Below are 18,997 nucleotides of genomic sequence, written 5' to 3' on the forward strand. Positions count from 1 at the left end.
ACATCGTTCCACGCAGAGTCCAAACAGCGGAGTCGAAACTCTGAAATGAACTCCTGCAAGGGGCGTTTCCCCTGGCGAAGTTTCTTCAGGCATCTGGCTGCTGTCTGAGCCCGTATGGGGTCCTCATACATTAGTCTCAGGTGACGCCAAAACCCCTGATAGTCCGTTAGCAATGGACTGTCCTGCACCAACAAAGGAATGGCCCACCTGGCAGCCGAGCCCGAAAGAAGGCTTATTACAAACCCCACCCGAGCCCGGTCATCAGGAAAATTCTCCGGCCTCAGAGCCATAAACAATTGGCACTGCCCCATGAAAGCCGGGAATATTTCAGGCTGCCCAGAGAACTTATCCAGCACAGCTACTGGGCATTTCCTATGGGGAGGGGCAGGAGGAGCAGCACGAGCCTGCAGCAGAATGAGTTGATTAATCATCTGAGTAACTTGCTGCTGCAAAACTTGGTTATTGTTCTGCAGCTGGTTAAGCTGCTGCTGCTGCTGCTGCTGTTGATCCATCTTGGTCAAAAGATGGCTTTTGTTAAGGTTCAGGACAAAAATGTTATGTCTCACCTGTACAAACAAAGTATTAAGTCCAAATTTCCAACTGAAACACAAATAAGCAGGCAAGTCCAGTAATTACAGGGTTAAATTCCTTAAGCCGACAACATTCTTGGCAGTCTCATGCAAGCTGTCTGCCAAGTCCAATAAGGAAGCAGGAACATAAACCACAAGCTGTTGCCACACACAGGATAATTCTGAAGCTTCTCTCACTAAATAACACGTTGTCCCGAACAAGAACCCAGAGCTAACACACCCACTTTTATTCCCTGTGGGGCATGTCAGTCCCTCATATCATTCTCTGATTCATCCTTTCTTTCTGCGTTGCATCTCACGCTTTTGCTTGCATCTTTGCCTCGCATCAAACCAACATTCCTCAGTCAGAGGCTCTGATACGCCCTCCTGGTTATCTGCCAACACCTGAGGCACAACCAGGGAGGAAGGTCTTGCCGAAGGGGAAAGTCCTGGGGAGGAAGGCAATTCCAAATCCTCTAATGAAGCAGGCTCAAACCTCAGAGCCAAATCCTCCTCTTCCTCATTGTCCAAGTCTGTGTCCTCTAACAGAACAGGCTCAAACTTCCGAGTCACAACAGAGTGGTGTACATTAAGTTTATATCTATTGTGTGCTCTTGTATTGTTGCAGTTGCAGGTGAGAAAGTCATTGACTGGTAGTACACTAAAGCAGATTATTTTATTAACTATGCTTAAGTCAAACCATAGGCGGCGTAGTTCTAGATTGTCCAAATTCAAAATTTGGAACCAGCATATAAACCTATAAGAAAGTAGACCAGTGGTTCCCAAAGTGGGCGATACTGGCCCCTGGGGGAGGTGGGATAACTTAGGGGGGCGCTAAGAGGCAAGGGGGCAGCAGAGGAGTGCTGGAGGTGGGCCACTCGCAAGGCACAATTCAGGGGTGGGATTCTACTGGTTTATTACTGTTCCCGGTAGTTTGGAGAACCAGTAAAACGGGCCCCAGGCTGGCCCCACTCCTCTCCCCCCATTCCTCCATTCCCTGCCCAGTCAGTCCTTATTGGGCATGCATGACGTTGCACGGAATCGCTGATGGCCACAATGGCACATTGGAAAAGTGGGGTAAGCAAAGCCGGAGGTCGATAATTTTCTCTGCAAATACTCCAGATGCTGTGTCTTTTTTTCAGTGCAGCTGGACTCTAGGCGCACAAAAAAAAACATGTGACGGCTGGAGGATTTTTGCAGTGAAAATTACGACCTCCAGCTTCGCTCTGCTTCTCCAATGTGCCACCGCTGCTGCATTCTAGGCACCAGCTATGCAGGCTCACCCCATTGACTGCTGCACCACTCCGCTCGGACTTGCTTGGGCAAGTCCCTCCGGTGCAACAGGCTCAATGGGGTGGACCTGTGGGGCCGGTGCCTAGAATGTAGCCGCAGCAGCACGTTGGAGAAGCAGACCAAAGCCAGAGGTTGGTAATTTTCACTGTAAAACCCTTCAGCTGCTGAATGTTTTTTTCAGTGCACCTGCAGTCCAGCCGTACCCAAAAAAACACGCAGCTGCTACAGGCATTTGTGACAAGTTCAATGTGGGCTGTCAGGGAGCCCAGCGATAACATAGGCTCAGCCCTGGCTTGCCTTCCCTGGCAGCCAGCCGTGGGAGGAAGATAAAGTCACAGCTGTGGGATGACGAAAGACAACGAAAGAGACAGTCGTGGCAGAAGGAACAGGGAGATTAAGGGTTGGGGCCTCTGAAAAGGGAAACAGGGTGATGCAGGATTAGCCCAGGCCTTTGACAGATTACCATGCCTGCCTGGGCAGAAATAGATAGGTTAGAGAAGGGATAGAGGGTGAGGGAAAGAGAGAAAGGGAAAGAGAGAGAAAGAGAGAAGGAACAGACAAGAAAGAAAAGAAAGAAAAGGGAGACAGAAAGGAAGAGGAAGGAAGAAAAGCGATAGACAAGGTGGGATGGAAGGAAGGGATAGAAAGAGAGAGGGGGAAAGAGAGAGAAGGAGAGAGAGAGAGAAAAGAAAGAGAGAGGGAAAGAGAGAAAGGGAGGGAAAAAGAGAAGGAACAGACAAGAAAGTAAAGAAAGGAAAAAGGAGACAGAAAGGAAGGAAGCAAAGGGATAGACAAAGAAAGGGGAGTGGAAAGGAGGGATAGAAAGAAAGAGAGAGAGAGAGAGAAAGAGAGAGGGAAAGAGAGAAAGAAAGAGGGAGGAAAAGTGAATGCGATATGGAGGGAGGGAGAGAGAGAAAAAGGGGAGAGAGAGAGAAGGAAGAGACAAGAAAAGAGAAAAGGGAAAGAAAAAGGGAGAGAGAAAGGAAGAAAAGGGATAGACAAAGAAAGAGGGGGATAGAAGGAAGGGACAGAAAGAAAAAGAAAGGAGGAAGGAAGGAAGGAAGGAAGGAAGGAAGGAAGGAAGGAAGGAAAGGAAGGAAGGAAGGAAGGAGAAAGTGAATGAGGTATCTAGTCCAACTACCTGCTCCAGCAGGGTTAGAAGGGTGTGTGTGTGTGTGTGTGTGTGTGTGTGTGTGTGTGTGTGCACATGGCTGTCAAAACTCCAAAAACAGGCCAAGTAGCTTTGGGGAGGTCAGTCATAAATTAGAACAGTTGCTAAGCAACCAGCCATTAAACGAGGACCACTTGTATTTTGTTTGCCAGTCACATGGCCACGCCCACCCAATCACTTGGCCACCAAACCACACCCACCTGGTCACATGACCAAGCCATGCCTACAAATTAGGCCATGCCCACAGAATTGGTTGTTAAGAAATTTGAATCCCACCCCTGGGTGGGGGGCACTGAGGATGACTTTGTAGCACCAAGGGGGTGGTGGATTGAAACCGTTTGGGAATCACTGAACTACACCATCAGAACGACCAATCAATGACAGAGCTGACCACCCCCTTAACAGTTGACTTTCACACCACGCGACCAACCAGTTACATGACCAACTGACCAAATGTCAGCCTTCAAGATCTTCTTCCTTTGCTTTGCTTCTTTCTGGCAGTCATGAGTAATGGGGGGAGGAAGGGGAACAATACTGGGGCCACTATCCGGGGTCCAGTGGGCTGGATGAAACCACATTCCAAATTTTTATCGATAAATGACCGCAGCTCTTCTAATTCCCGCGGTGTCATCTAGTACAGGTTCGGTTTTGGGAGTTTCACCCCAGGTAAAATTTCAATACTACAATCTGTTAAACGATGAGGGGAAAGTTCATCTGAGGCCTTCTCACTGAATACTTCCTTTAAGTCCCAATATACCTCTGGAATTTTCTCCTCTCCCTTCAGTTCCTCGGTACCCATGGAAGCTAAGTCAATAGGATTCTGGAGTTTCGGTTGAGATCGCCCCTCCCCTTCCGGGCGCTGGTCGGTACATATACGCAATGACCCTCTTCTCCAATTGACGTGGGGGTTCCATTTCCGGAGCCAGGGAAATCCCAGTATTAGCAGCTGTTCCATCCCAGGGGCCACAATAAAACACAGTCTCTCTATGCTTCCCCATTGTCATTTCTATGGGTTCCATTATGAAACATGCAGGCCCACCCCCTGCCACTGATCCATCCAATTGGCAAAAGGCTATGGGCGTTTTTAAAGTTTTTAGTCTTTGGATGAATGGATAACACAACTCCAGCTTAATTGGCCAGTCGCTTGTAAAGCATTGGATGATGCACATCAGGCTCACAAGAAATTTGCAGACAAAAAGAGGACTCCACAAAAACCATATCAAGCGAGTGATAAAGTCTTTTTGTCCACCAGATATCTACATACCACTCAAAAGTCAAAGAAGCTTGGTCCTAAGTATGTTGGTCCTTTCTTGATTGAACAAATTGTAAACCCTGTGACAGTCCAATTGAAATTACCTAAAAGCCTTCGACGAATTCACCCGGTTTTCCACGTTAGTTTGTTAAAACCTGAACATACTTCTGATCTGAGACTGACCCAGACCGACCCTCCTGTACCATTGCTTATTGATGGCGAACAACATTTTGAAGTTAAAGAAATTGTAGACTCTTGAAGATGGAGGGGTCAGCTCCAATATTTGGTTGCTTGGAAGCATTTCCCTTCTTCCCAGGCTGAGTGGGTCAATGAAAAAGATGTTAGAGCCCCTAAGCTTGTCAGAGCATTTTGTTCTAATTATCCTGATGAACCCTAGATACGTGTCTCTTTTATGTTAACTGGTTATTAATTCGTGCCTTTTATATTTCCCTCTTTTATAGGACTAACGTCTTTTTTCTAGGAGGGTCAAATGTCAGCCTTCAAGATCTTCTTTGCTTTGCTTCTTTCTGGCTGTCATGAGTAACGGGGGGAGGAAGGGGGACAAGTATGGGAAGTGTTACTAACTAATATTGTATGAACTGAGGAGGGTTTCTATTTCTTGCTTAGCTTTCTCCTCTCTGCGCAGCTGCAAACCCTTATCAGAGTATGCCAAGGTCAACTAATCATCACCACCTGAAGCTGTCCACATGATGAGGTTCACAACTTTTAATTGGAAGAACCATTTGAACTATTGGGGGTGGGAACATATCACTCCCTTGATATATGTGATGTACGTGCCTATTTCCTCAGATTCAGAATTCTCTTGTTGCTACCACTTGACTTCCAGTAAAAGATATCTTTTCTCTAATTACAAGAGTCTAAGTTTTTCTTTCTTGGATTTTAAATGGAGCACCAGCTGACATTATTCCACCACACAAAGACCTATTTAAGTTGAAGAGAAATGAAACAAGACACTTCAAAGTCCCACTGATGAAGTTACCTAGCCTGGTAATGAAATGTTCATGAGCTAAACAGCAAGCTCGGAGTGCAAACCATAACCAAAATCCTTTCCATCTTTAGTACAGGGTTGGTTGTAGTATCTGTCCATGCCCAGATTACAAAGAACATCTGTCCCTCACAGATGTTTACTGAGGTCAGAACCTGTTGATTGACAAGAACCCATTCAACAGGGTTGATTAAATCAGATGCCCAAAAGGGCCTTTCAAAGAATTGCTATGCATTTATTTCCAGTATAGAGGGAAACAGGTCACTTAGAACAAGTGTGAAAAAGAAGACATGGATTTCCATAAATATTACATTTGCTATGAGAAAGAAGAAAATAGACATACTAGCATAAGAATTGATACCTTTTGCCTGCTAATTCTACTGTCCACATGTTAATTGTTAAAGAGAAAAATCATTTAAATTCTGGATATTCTATCCCATAGATATTTTCCTTTAAATCAGGTATGGACTGGGGAGTGTCTTAATCAGAGGACATTTTCAGACAAAGGACAGAGTTCTTCCTCAACACATAATCCCATTGCTGCAGACTACAAGCTAAGTATAAATGTATAGGTCAGGGGTGTCAAACTCGCAGCCTGCGGGCCAGAGGCATCACATGCTGGCCACCCCCACCCCCAGTTTAGCGAAGGTGGGAAAAGTTGCTATATGTCATGTGACGACAATGTGTTATTGCGAGTTTGACACCCCTTGTATAGGCTGAGGCTGGTGAGGTGAGATCAAAGGTTCTCAGGCTAAAACAGGCTATTATGCAAAGATATCTCAACCATTCCTAACATCATCAAGGGACCTTCCAAGCTAATTTGGAAGTTTGGAAGAAGCCAAGTCATAGATGTGTACAGAGGAATGCAGGTGAATGGTGGCATAGGAGTCAAGACATCATCCTTTATGAAACATAGGTGGAGGTACAACTTATGTATTTAGTCCAACATGGTACAAGTAATGCAAATTACATAATTCTGTTATTTGTGTGATGATATTATGACATGCATGTCATCATTTTAACATCATGATGGCCAAAAATAGATACCAATGATCCAGGGACCACCGGTAGTCTGTACTAATGGATTCCCTTGGTTTGACATAGACCTATTTTTAATGGATACCTCTCAAGAGACTGCAAAACTTTACTAAATTTTGGTGTTCCATATACAACATCACTGAAATAATCTGAATGTTGCATAGATCATAGGTTCATAGATTTTGAGTTAGGGCCTGCTGACTTGATTCAGTGTGCAAATCCACCCATTTTTGAATTTGTAGATTAAAAAACACTGTAACTAGTAGAAAGAAAATGGTGCAAGCTTTACTATAAAACATGAAACTAAAGTAAATCTCACCTTGGTAATAAATACCATACTGTGGGTTTCTGCAAGGTCAGTGGTAATCACCTGTCCACAATAGAATCTCTCAACTTTGCAGTAATTAGCTATTTTATCTATTGAAGAATCAGGCAGCGTTTGAAAAAGATCTATAGCCCTGAAAATAGAAAAAAAATGTGGCTATTCTCATCAACTGTGTAAGTAGAAATTGAAATTTTTTGGCTAACTATAGATCAAAGCATTCAGTTATGGCTCCGAGATATTCACCTCTAAATTCATGTTTATTCCACTATGTAAGGAATTCCATTAAAGATAAAGGAGAACACAGGCAAAGAAACCCAATAATCACTTGTTTCTAAGTCTAGCACCTGAAACAGACTTGTTATTTTGTTGGCTTGATGCAGCTCAACAGACAACCCACCATTTAATTTCTCTGAAATATCCTATGTATATATGTGCATACTGTCTGTATTCCGGAAAAATGAAAATGATCAAGCGTGGAACAGATGCTTAAGCTCTAAATAATATATATCACTGGTGCTGCTACTGTTTCCTCTTGTTCCCAAGTTAATAGCAACAAGTGACAAATAAAGAGGAGGAGGGGGAGAGAAATGGAACCCAGGAAGAAGAAAAATTCAAATAGTTTCTGCCAGGTTTCTGTAGGGACCCCTGGAGATGACTTTGAAGAAACCATCCAGCAAGTGTTAAGAAAACAGCAGATGCAGAAGTAGTTTGTGTTAAGCTCTCAAGACAAGAAGAGACCCAGGCTAGCCTACCTTTGACTCTTGAGCATAAAAGAGATGGCAGGGACAACATAGGCAAGTTTCTGCTACTAGCACCTATCTCAATAAAGCAGAATTCTGGCCTTGTCTGTGGGATCCATTCTCTGATCTGGTCCACCTATAGGGCTGAAATCATTTTTTTCCCAAGGTTTTGGAAATTGTGTTTCCTGACAATTTCAAATCAGCAATGTTTGATTTGTGAAGCAAAAGCTACAGGCAAGGTAAAGGGAAGGTCTAAAAGGCCCTGGAGCTAAATTTCAGGTGTATTCCTACCTCTGCGAAAAAGCTGTGAACTGTGAAGGGTAGCCTGCAATAACCTAAAATGCTTTCGCCCAAATGGGCAGAAATGCTTGAGACAATATAATTGGGGAGTGTGTACTGCAGAAGGTGAGTGCGGATTCAGAGAGGGTGAAGCTTCTGCCTTCCAGAAGTGGCTGCCTGGATGTTCTGGGGATAGGCAATGATGTAGCTGAGTTGATAAATATACCAAAGCATTTTGCTTCAGGCAACTTGAAAAGGAAGATATCTTGAAAGCACAAATGGATGTCTGCTGCTGCAAAAGTCCCCTCTCAAGGCCCCTCTTTTATGAAAATCCTGAACAAAAAATAGAGATCAGCAATATGGACAATCTCTGTAATGCTGCTTTATTAATGAAAAAAATAGTGAATGCTTAACAACCTATTCTTTTTCAACCCATTAATAAAATGGAATGAGCTAAAAAGAAATGATAAAATAAAGGTAGAATAATTAAAGGGAAATATTATAAAAGGCTGGGTCAGAAAGAGCTGCATGTTTAACTCTCTGTAAATGGGGAAAATAAGGATAAAACCCCCTAGCTGTAAATTCTGATGCAGTGTAATAATAGCTTATTTTTGTAAATATAAGCCCAAATCATCCTAAATGTATCCTCAGCTAGATAAAGGCCTATTCATTACAGGTCATGGCCATAATCATTGGGTCTAATTATCACATTGATCTAGTGAAACTTGATAGATGCATGTTTTCTGAATTCACAGCCTGCGAGAGAGTAATTGGCCCAAATCATCCAGCTGGCTTCATGCCTAAGGGAGAAGTGGAACTATGATCCTTCCACTCAGTTCACACTTTAACAGCCAAAGTACAATAACTGTCAGGTGGACAGGCAGGTTATTTTATTTGTTTATTAAACAAGTTTGTTTAGGTTTCCAACTCACACACACTGACTCTGGCAGGCATACAACATTAAAAATCTACAGTTAAAAATCCACAATCTACACCTCCACCTTATCCCATGGAAGCATCAACAAACAAGCCACTTGATTGGCTCCAAATGGGGTCCCTAAACCTGCTGGCAAAACCATGTTTTCAAAGCCTCGTGAAAAAGCAACAAGATGGGGGCTAATATTATCTCTATAGCAGATGTGTCAAACTCAATCCCATTACAGCCATTATCAGGATTTTATTTGCCTTTGTGGGGCTGGGATGGGCAGGGCCTGGTCATTGTGGCTGACTGGGTGGGCATAATCATAGTGGTTCAGTGTTGACGTGGCACAGGCCAGTCCCTCACTGTCTTCAGGATGGCCCTTTTTCTAGGTCCCACCAGATGTAGTTCCTTGATTGTTGGGACCTGCAAGATACTCTGCCTTCCTATTCTCATGGGCTGGGTTGATGTAATTTGGGAGAGGTGGCCCATCAAATAACCTGGCCGCAGACAATGCAGAGTTTTAAAACTGATAACTAGCACTTTGAATGCCAGAGCAGGGGTGGGATTCAATTTTTTTTACTACCTGTTCTGTGAGCATGGTTTGGTGGACGTGGCAGGGGAAGGATACTGTAAAATCTCCAGTCAGAGGTGGTATTTGCTGGTTCTCTGAACTACTCAAAATTTCTGCTCCAAGTTCTCCAGAACTGGTCAGAGCCTGCTGAATACCTCCTCTGACCCAGAGGCAAATTGGCAATCGGTGTAGTTTCTGCAAAAGAATTGACACTTATGCAAATTTGGACATGCACAAAACCATGAGAGTGGCTGCATTTTGATCCAACTCCCAAAAACCATTTCAGAAGGATACCATGGTCAATGGTATCAAAGGCTGCTGAGATTAAAATGCTTGGTGTCTTATTGAAAAAGAAACACTCCTTATCTACGGAGTTCTTTCTATAAAGGCTGATTCATTGAACCAAAGCCAAAACTATAGAAACAATGGACAAGAGCGATATAAGGAATACCTCAAATAGTCATAGCGAACTTTGAATTCCCGTTGAAGTTCCTTATCTAGTTTATAGGCAAAAAAATCCTTTTTATCCACCACCAGCAATTCCGTTTCCTCCATACAGACAACAGTGGCGATTCTTTTCGTTTTTTGCAAAAGGGCAATTTCCTGTTAATAAGCAAGAGATAAAGGAAAGCGAATATTGTCATGGTTTATTTGTCTTCTTTTCCTATTATATACTTGATCCTTTTCCTTTTATTTAACTTTTCTCTTCTTATCCTCCTCACTGGTCCACCCCTCCCTTCGTATTTCCTAAACAAAAACTCTTCCCAGCTTTGCCTTCCCTTTTGCCAGACAGCAGAGTAAATCTATCAATAGAAGCCTTCCTGAAACCACCATCATTTTTACTCTGTAATACCGGAGTCTATTTGGAATTCTACAATACTTTAGGAAATACAGATGATCCAGGATGATGGAGCTGGCTTCATAGTATGCCACCTTGATTTTGAAATGTAGAAAAAAACTTTTTGTGGCAAGGATTTTATGGCCCTGGACACTTTACATTGTCCTATCTTTCTATTCAACAAGATTTTCTGATTATCAATATCCTTGAAAGTTATCTAACTTGGCGATGCTACCTGCTGGATTTTGAAGCTGAAACTTCCCAATGCTTGTGAAGAGCAACATCTTCAATTGGAAAAGCAATAGTATAATTTTTATATATTGAGAATGCTTAGAAGCATAAAATTTATCAAAGTTTGAAACTTATATTGATATTTCTTTTGTGGAAAAAAGTGTGCATGTATGTGTTTATATTATGGAGAGAACCATTTTCTTTGCTAATACTGAAAAGTTGAAAACCACAGTTGCAGATCACACTCACACCAAAAGAAGCACCCCTCTGAATTGTAGTTGGAGCTGTTTCCACAAAGGCACTGCTACCATCATCATCATCTGTGATAGCGACTGTACCATAATAAATGAAGTAAAAGGCAGTTGCTTCATGCCCTTTTTTAATGACCACTCTTCTGCGGCCAAATCTGGAAAACAGATAATCAAAAATGGCAAAAATGAACCTGAACAAGACTTAAAGTACTAGCAACAGTTCGCTAGCCTTCCTCAATCTGATGCCCTTTCAAGTGTGGATTTATTTATTTATTTTTCAAATTTATATATAGTAGCTGCCCACCTCACCAAAGAAGGGATTCCGGGGTAGATTAACAGTAGAGTTTCAAGAATTTCAGGCCAAAAAAGCTAAAAGTTGCTTTTTCTTTGCTTCAAGGTTTCTTTATAGGTTCAGTGACACTGTAGATATACAGGGGATATCTGCATTACAGATTTATCAGCTGTGCAGTCACATTCCTCACAATTTCACACACAGATTAAGGGTACCTTCACAAACACTTCCTCTGACTTGAGATATGTCATTATCTGCCAGCACTGTCTCTCTTTAATGGAAGGTGGGAATGATCTCGGAAGACAGGAGGAAGAGATGTAGCCGAGACAATGGTCTGATAGGTGAAATTTGAGTCTGAAGGAGGACAGGTAGTGAAAGTGTCTCAGAAGAACCCCCTCTAATTTTGGAGTGAATAAAGGTGAGGGATGGGATGCAATTTTCAAACTGGTAAGATTCTGTTACTACAACCTTTCAATAAAGATAGAGATAGTACTCCTGATTAGGCTTCTTGTCTGGATTACCACACAAGGCTAACACCCTCTGGAGTAAACCGTGGGGCAAACTTTCTGTAGAACGCACACGTTTGACATCCGGACTCAAGACAAGGGGCATAGTAATAACTGCCAATATACTCTATAACAGACCATATACTCTATAACAGACCATTCTCTGGAGCAAAGAAACTTCACCAGCACAATTGCATAAAAGACTGCTAAAAAGTTGACTCAGCCTTTCATCCTTCTGAGGTCAGTAAAATGAGGACCCAGATTGTTGGGGACAATATGCTGACTCTGCAAACTGCTCAGAGAGGACTGTAAAGCACTTGAAGCAGTATATATGTCTAAGTGCTATTGCTATCACATATATTAATCTCAAAAGAACTCAACAAACACAATGGGTTTTTAACATAATTCAAAGTTTAATGTATAAGGAACCTGTAATTTGTGTCTGCAGAACTAACAATTTATAACTTCTGCTTTTTCCCTTGCCACCTCATTCCAGTTTAAATCCTACTTCAGTTTAGCCACTTCATGTATCCAATGAAGAAGCTTATGACTATTTAAAACAACATGTGTGTCTGAGAAGATGCTACCAGACATCTGGTTTTTCATAGACTGGATATGGGACATGTAATTATCAGTTGGACACTGAAATAATGCATAGCTTATATTCTTCTGCCTTTCTATATCCAACAGATTTCTTTTGTTTGCTATTTCTTGTGTAGTATGCCACTGCTATATTTTTTGAAACATGAGAGAGTGCATTCCTTTAACAGGCATCTTCTTTTTTGTGTCTGAATAAGCATCATTCTCAGAGAACAATTAAGATCATTATCTGTTCTTTTCTTCTTTATTAATGTCAAATTAAAGCAAAAAGAATAAGATCTTGTGACCAATTGACTGAAAATATAATCAGTTTTGGATGTCTTTAAAAAGTGGGGAATAAGAGACAATCTAGACCAGGGGTATCAAACACAAAGCCTGCGGGCTACATCTGGCCTTCAATATGGTTGGATCTGGCCCTCAGGGATGTCCTGGAAAATGTAAGGGACTGGCCTGCATCGCTTCGGACCAGTCTACCCAATGCGAAGGGGACACATGCCAGCATTTGGGGAGTAGTGTCAAGCTGGCCATGCCCACCCAGTTGGCCACACCAAACCAGTTGGCTACACCGACCAACCCACCCCAAGGTCAACCACAGCCCTGATGTGGCCCTCAATGAAATTGAATTTGAAACCCCTGATCTAGACCATGAGTGTCCAAACTTTTGGCTTGTCTGGGTGAAAAGGAAATAGAATAGAACAGAACAGAACAGAATAGAATACTTTATTGGCCAAGTGTGATTGGACACACAAGGAATTTGTCTTGGTGTAAATACTCTCAGTATACATAAAGAAAAGATACATTCGTTAAGAATCAAGAATTATAACGTAGTGAATTGCAGATAATAATAAGGAATAAAGAAACCATTAGAGAGCATTTCATCGAGGCAGCCGTCGTCGGTGCCATCTTGGCTGATCTGTATATAAACCACACAATAATGATAAGATTACAGTCTTGTGAGATCACATTACTAGCTCACCAGGGCTGCATGTTGCCTGTGGGCTGCAGGTTGGACACGCCTGATCTAAACATTGTAATAATGATATTCTTCAGTGTATCTCTTTCCAATGTCTCCCTCTTTTCTCTATAAAAGCAGTTATGAGTTATGAGATACTCAACCTAGATCTGATCTACACGGAGAAGAGATCTTAAGATTTTTCTTTCTCTCACTAGTTAACAGTTACTGGGAAGCAAAACCAGAAGGAAGCTGCTGCATTCTTTTTTATGCGACTGTATGACTATGCCACTCTGGGACTACAACCCTGGCCTAAAACAATTCTTCTGATACTCTGAATAGTATCAAAGGCACTTTTTGTTATCTTTTTAATAACAAAAACAAGTCTGATGCGTTCTATCAAATCCTAGGAATCCATAGGAAGACCTGGGCCAAAAGAGAAAACAAATAACTTTGCTTTATTTGAATGATACATGCAAAATCACAATGCACAGGGCAGTAACTTAGAACAGATTAAGTGGAGGCAAGGTAGAGATAGGCAACAAAGATAGTAAATTTTATGTCAGTGTAGTTTCAGATAAATGGCTCTTTGGGTAGCTAGAAAGGCAATTTCTCTATTTCCGTAGATCAGGATTGTAGGAGAATATAAAAAGAATATAGAATATAGAAACAACATGGCTTAACCAGTTTTCATGTTTAAAGAAACTATGTCCACTTAGCAAATGTTTGGGAAGCACACTGATTTGTACTGAAGATTACTTAATACAAGTACCATATCTGAGAAGGTGATCTACCTGTATTATTTCCTTCCCTTCAGGTACAACCTTTTCTAATGGCAACAGCTTGGGGAGAATTCCCCCATTACCAACAAAGGGGTGCTGGGCACTGTGGGAAATGTTAATAGGATGAGCAGCTTTCCAGAGTGAATTAGAGTGAGGAGAATACAGGACAACAGTTCCAGAAAGCAGACTGAGACCTTGCAAAAATGTTCCATAGAAACTGTCTGGGATTTTGATAAAGGACTTCTGTGATACCGATAGCAGAATGCAAAATAGTGAGATACCTTAGGCTATTCCAATTCCTTTTATTGGCTATTCCAATAAAAATATGTTGGGTAACCTTGATGGAACATTACCTTTAATTGGCATACTTGGAGAATTTTAAAGCTACAGATCCAGTTTGGATTGCTGCAAAGCCATTATTATCTTCCCCAGCCCACCTTCCCTTCGCAATTACCGTTCAAAGCGAATAACTTTGGCCAATAGATACTGCAGCGTTGGGCTATATTGGCGGAAACTTTCTAAAAGCTGTAAGCGGTTGCGCAAGTGCTTTATTTCTGATTCAGTCCTCCATGTTGGCGGCTTCTTAGTTATTTGGATTGCTCTAAAAGGGAAATGTTCCTGAAGGCAATATCAAATACATTTTAAAATAAATATTCACAGGGGCAGCAGTAAAAGATGATATTGTCATTCTCTCAGGCATCATTAGTCCTCTCTTGCTCTCTCTTTTTCTTTTGCCTCCCTTTAAAAGATGTAACTTTTTTATTTTTTTTATTTAATTTGATTTGTCAATCGCTTACAAGATAATAGGTATAAGAATAAACATAGTTATGAATACACGAAATTGATACATATAAGAAAAATAAAAGAAACAATAGGACAGGGACGGTAGGCACGTTGGTGCGCTTATGCACACCCCCTACAGACCCCTTAGGAAAGGGGTGAGGTCAATACTTCAAAGTTCTATTATTGTTTGCTAGTTTAATCAGAATTTTATCAGGTCTCCTTGTGATAATTTCTCAGTTCCATGGAGAATTGTGTGGTTTCCACCTTCACAAAATAGCAATAAAATTCCATTGCAATGATGGACACTGGATGAACTTTGACCTCAGAATTTCTACAGCTTTACTAGTCCACCCAAGCCCTTCCCATCCCAGTCAGTAAAAAGGCTATGTAACAAGCCTAAGTTAATGCAAAAAATGTGAAGTAATGAAAGTAATGATAGGGGCATTGCTTTCAGGGAAAAGCTTGTGTAATGTTGAGGCATTCTTATAACTGAGAAGGAAGCTGTGGAAGTAATAAGCAGAGCATCAAGCAAGAGAGAGAGGACATTAAAGTGGATTTGGGTCTATTATATCTTTAAAAGGGGTGGGTCTTGATCATGCAGTGACAGTCACAAAGGCCATTTTGACACCCTCCCCCACCTGCAGATGCTCTTGGAAATAAGATCCCCTCAGATACTCCCATGTTTCAGCTATACTGCTTACTGTTTGTGTTTAATTTTTAACAAAGTATGCAGGAATGGCTCAGATGACTGTGAATTGGATTTCACTTCAGCAATTATGTAAATCTTCCCTCCTGGTCTTTTGCTATGCAGCTACTGGACCATAATTCCAACATTCTCCAGCCTACTAAAGAGTTGTAGCGAAGATAATACCGCTATCAATCAATCCAAGGATTGAGGAAGACAACCTTTAGTCCCCATGTTCAGTCATACTGAAGTTCATCTACTTCAATATATTCCACTCACTCTTTTGCACACCTTTCCTCCCTCAAGCATCTCACACTCTCCTCCTTTCAAGCTCAAATATTAAATCCGCTGCAGCAGACACACACAAGTTTTTGCAACTGTGATTCTGTAAAGCAGGACTAAATAACAATAACCACCATGCAGGAAGTTGACAGTGTATTTCGCCTTGAACTCAAAACCAAATAACTCAAATAAACCTTTGGTTCAAAACATTTTGAATTGTTGTTCTTGCTTTTATCTTCAGAAGAGATATTTGTTCAATTTCCTTACTGCTATATTCCTACCCTTGTCCTCTAATTGTCTGTCACTGCAGATACAAAACAAATTTGAAAAAATAATATATGGCTTGTCCAAACCTTTGAAACGCTGAATTCATGTCGATCAAACACAATATTGGCGCTTTTGATGTCCTAAAAAGCAGACATTGAATGGCAGTTAATTTTACATAAAATTCTGTAAAAAAAAGGGGCTTAAAAATATTCTACACTTTTATGTTAGTTTTTAACAAATAATTCTATTTTATATTTATGGTTTCTGATTATATTATAGAATACCAATGGAAGTTAATGTTAAAGAGCAATAATAAATAAAATCAATAATAAAAGACCTTCAGTTATTTTGTGGAACCCCTTACACCTTCAATTTGCCGACGACAGTCTTTCTCTATCAGGTCAAAACCTGCGAATCCTTTCAATGCGCTGCGGAATCCTCGGCATGCTTTTATCATCAGAATAATGTTCACAATGAGCCTGCGAAAATTCTTGGGGGGGGGGGAGGGAAAAAGGCAATACATTGGCCACATGTTAAACATTTGTCATCTGTTATCATCATAAATGGAGATAAATAATACATAAATGCAGAGTGCCTTAGGCATGTTAACCCACTGTCCTCTCTAATACATGCTTGATTCTTGGAGACAAGTAAACAAAATATCTGATAGTGAGATTTACAAGAGCAGTTAAAACAGATTACTGTGTGGAGGAGTTTTTCCTTTAGTACATTGGCTCCACTTTCTAAAAAGCTGATCATTTTATCCATCTCTTCCCTCTCTTCAGCATTACATATGGCTACAGAGAAAATCTTAGAATAAACAATACAGGTAGTCCTCAACTTATGACAATTGAGACCAAACATTTATGTTGCTAAATGAGAAATCTGTGAAGTGAGTTTTGTCCCATTTTATAACTTTTCTTGCCACATTTGTTAAGTGAAGCACTGCAGTTGTTAAATTAGCAACATGGTTGGTTGTTAAAGTGAATCTGGTTTCCCATTGACTTTGCTTGTCAGAAAGTTGCAAAAGGGGATCGCATGACCCCGGGACATTGCAACTATCATAAATGTGAGTCAGATGTCAAACATCCCAATGTAAATCACGTGACCATGGGGGTGCTGCAGTGGTCATAAATGGGAAAAATGGTCATAAGTCACTTTCTACTCTAAGCATGCAGGTATACATGGTACCAAGACAACATGTAGAGCTAATCTCAGGTGTCCCAATATTTTTCACATTCTAGAACTCTGCTGTGGAAAAAAATTAACCACCTCAGAATTGTTTAGGGAGGTGTTAGAGAAAGGACAGGAAACAGGATAAAGGACATCACTGATTATGAAGTCATCCCAAATGTCTAAAAAAATATTCACTTATAAAACAAAACAAAACATGGTGGAACATTTGTTCATATCTATAAAGAATTATAGCGTGTTGGGTAAACCAACACACTAAGCCATAAAACTATGTTTGAACTAACACACAAAACAAAATAAAGGCATTATTGCAAGTGTGAATGCAAATCTAACCTATACATATATCTTCATTATCTACATTCTCCCCTCACTTAGTAATGCATCTGTTTTCATTATCACTGGCTATTGATTATGTTAATGTTGATATCTTTCCTTGTTCAAAAAATCAAAATATGTACATAGGAGAAGTAGCATACCTTAATTCCCCTTTTGTAGTTAATCAATTTGTCCCTGTAACCTGTAAAAGAAAATGGCTATGCGTTTTATTTTTCTTTAATACGTTTTCCATCAGCTGAAATTCTCCCATTTTCTTTGTACTGAAAACATCTGTATGCACACAGAGATGAACATTTCTTCCTATCTAGAACAGTGGTTGCCAACTGGTGGGCCACGGCAAAATTTTGGTGGTCCGTAGAGAAATGGCAGAGAAATAGCCCCTGAAAGCAATTAATCCAGGCCACGTGGGAAAACAAGGCTGCTCCGCCCACATGGCCCGCCCACCCGCTGACCCCCACCCTTTGGCCGAGCACAAACCTTACCTTGAGACTGAGTGGAGAGTCATGTGAGCTGGAATTGGAAGGTAAGACCAATGGCAGGGGAGGAAAATCCGCCCTGAGGTGGCTTGCTAATGTTGGTGGGAAAGTTGGTCCCATATTCCAGAGCTGTAGTAGTCAGAGAACTGGCCCTTTGGTCACCCCGGAGCAGTTCCTCCATTGGGATGACTACAGCTCTGAAATATGGGACTGGCCCCTGGTGGCTGGAATGAAGTAATGGTTCTGCTGTGGCAGGGAGTGCAGCACAAGCGGCAGTGGCTGGAAGAAGCAGTACTCAATTTGCATCTCCTTTCACTGCGGTATATTTGCGGCAGCTGGGGCGCCAAGACAGCCCCTTGTGTCCTGCCACGTCTGTAGTGCAGCAGAGAGAAGCAGTCAGAGTTAACCCTAGCTCTGCATATGCTAAATTGCCCCCCTGCAAACTATTGTCTCTGTAGCTGAAGCAGCGTGGGAAACTTCAGCCGGATTCTCGAGAGACAAGAGTGACTCCGGCTGCTTCTCTCATCTCTCTCAAGGAGCACCTGACAGCTTGGCTGGAGGGGAAACCTCTCTGATCCCTCCACAGGCTCTCCGAGGTGGGCAGCAGGGAAGTGGCACTTGGAAGAAGCAGATTGCCACTGCCAGGCTCCAGGGTTTCTCTCCTGCTAAGGGTGCAGCCATCGGGCGGGGACAAAACGGTGCCCGGCTCCCCTCCTGGGGCAGGAGAGGTAAGGAACAGCAGAAGTGGCAGATGGAGGGCTGATGGAAGAAAGCAACTCTCCTCTGGGAGGGTGAAGGTGTCAACTTCACCCCCTTTCCTTGCCTGCTTCCAGGTGAGGCTGGAAGAGCACTGGCATCCCTGTCCTGGAGCCCCCACTTTCTCCCCCTCCCCTCCCCCTAATTAATCACCGAGGGTGGCAGTCCTTCTGCAGGCAGCTGCCTGCTGAGAAGCCCCTGGAGTGGCAGCCGAGGGGCGCTGCCCCCCAAGGAGAGCAAAGCCCCCTTTCTGTCTCTACTTCTCCCAGCAGCAGTTGCCTCAAAGCCCCTCAGTTCAGACACCCACCCCTTGCTCTTCTGTCTCTTTGGAAGGTGCAGATGGGGGAGGGATGGAAGCATCCCAGGCAGCCACAGTTATAATTAAATAAGTATGTATGTATGTATGTATGTGTGTGTGTGTGTGTGTGTATACACACATATATACATATGCATACACATACCTAATTTTTAATATTAAATTTATATTTAATATAAAAAATTAAAAGTTTTATATTAAATATATTATCATTTTTTTAAAAATCATCGGGATTTAAAAGTATGTTTGGTGGTCCCTGAGGGTCAAAAGATTGGCAACCCCTG

At 41.8% G+C, this 18,997-nt stretch overlaps 1 protein-coding gene across 1 annotated transcript in view; it reads right to left on the reverse strand.

Annotated features, from left to right (window-relative positions):
• Nucleotides 1–18,997, reverse strand: part of LOC113433931 (cyclic nucleotide-binding domain-containing protein 2) — a 121,701-nt gene that overhangs the window by 53,029 nt on the left and 49,675 nt on the right. The window contains exons 2-8 of the mRNA XM_026696761.2: nucleotides 17,306–17,346; nucleotides 16,000–16,125; nucleotides 15,722–15,775; nucleotides 14,073–14,236; nucleotides 10,485–10,641; nucleotides 9,618–9,769; nucleotides 6,649–6,787 (exon numbers count right to left, since the gene is read on the reverse strand). Coding sequence (XP_026552546.1) covers nucleotides 6,649–6,787; nucleotides 9,618–9,769; nucleotides 10,485–10,641; nucleotides 14,073–14,236; nucleotides 15,722–15,775; nucleotides 16,000–16,092 — 759 coding nt within the window. The 5' untranslated portion in view covers nucleotides 16,093–16,125; nucleotides 17,306–17,346. The remainder of the gene's footprint in view (nucleotides 1–6,648; nucleotides 6,788–9,617; nucleotides 9,770–10,484; nucleotides 10,642–14,072; nucleotides 14,237–15,721; nucleotides 15,776–15,999; nucleotides 16,126–17,305; nucleotides 17,347–18,997) is intronic.

This window comes from Pseudonaja textilis, chromosome 1, assembly GCF_049901715.1.
Source record: "Pseudonaja textilis isolate UNSWEBS1 chromosome 1, rPseTex1.2, whole genome shotgun sequence".
NCBI lineage: Eukaryota > Metazoa > Chordata > Lepidosauria > Squamata > Elapidae > Pseudonaja > Pseudonaja textilis.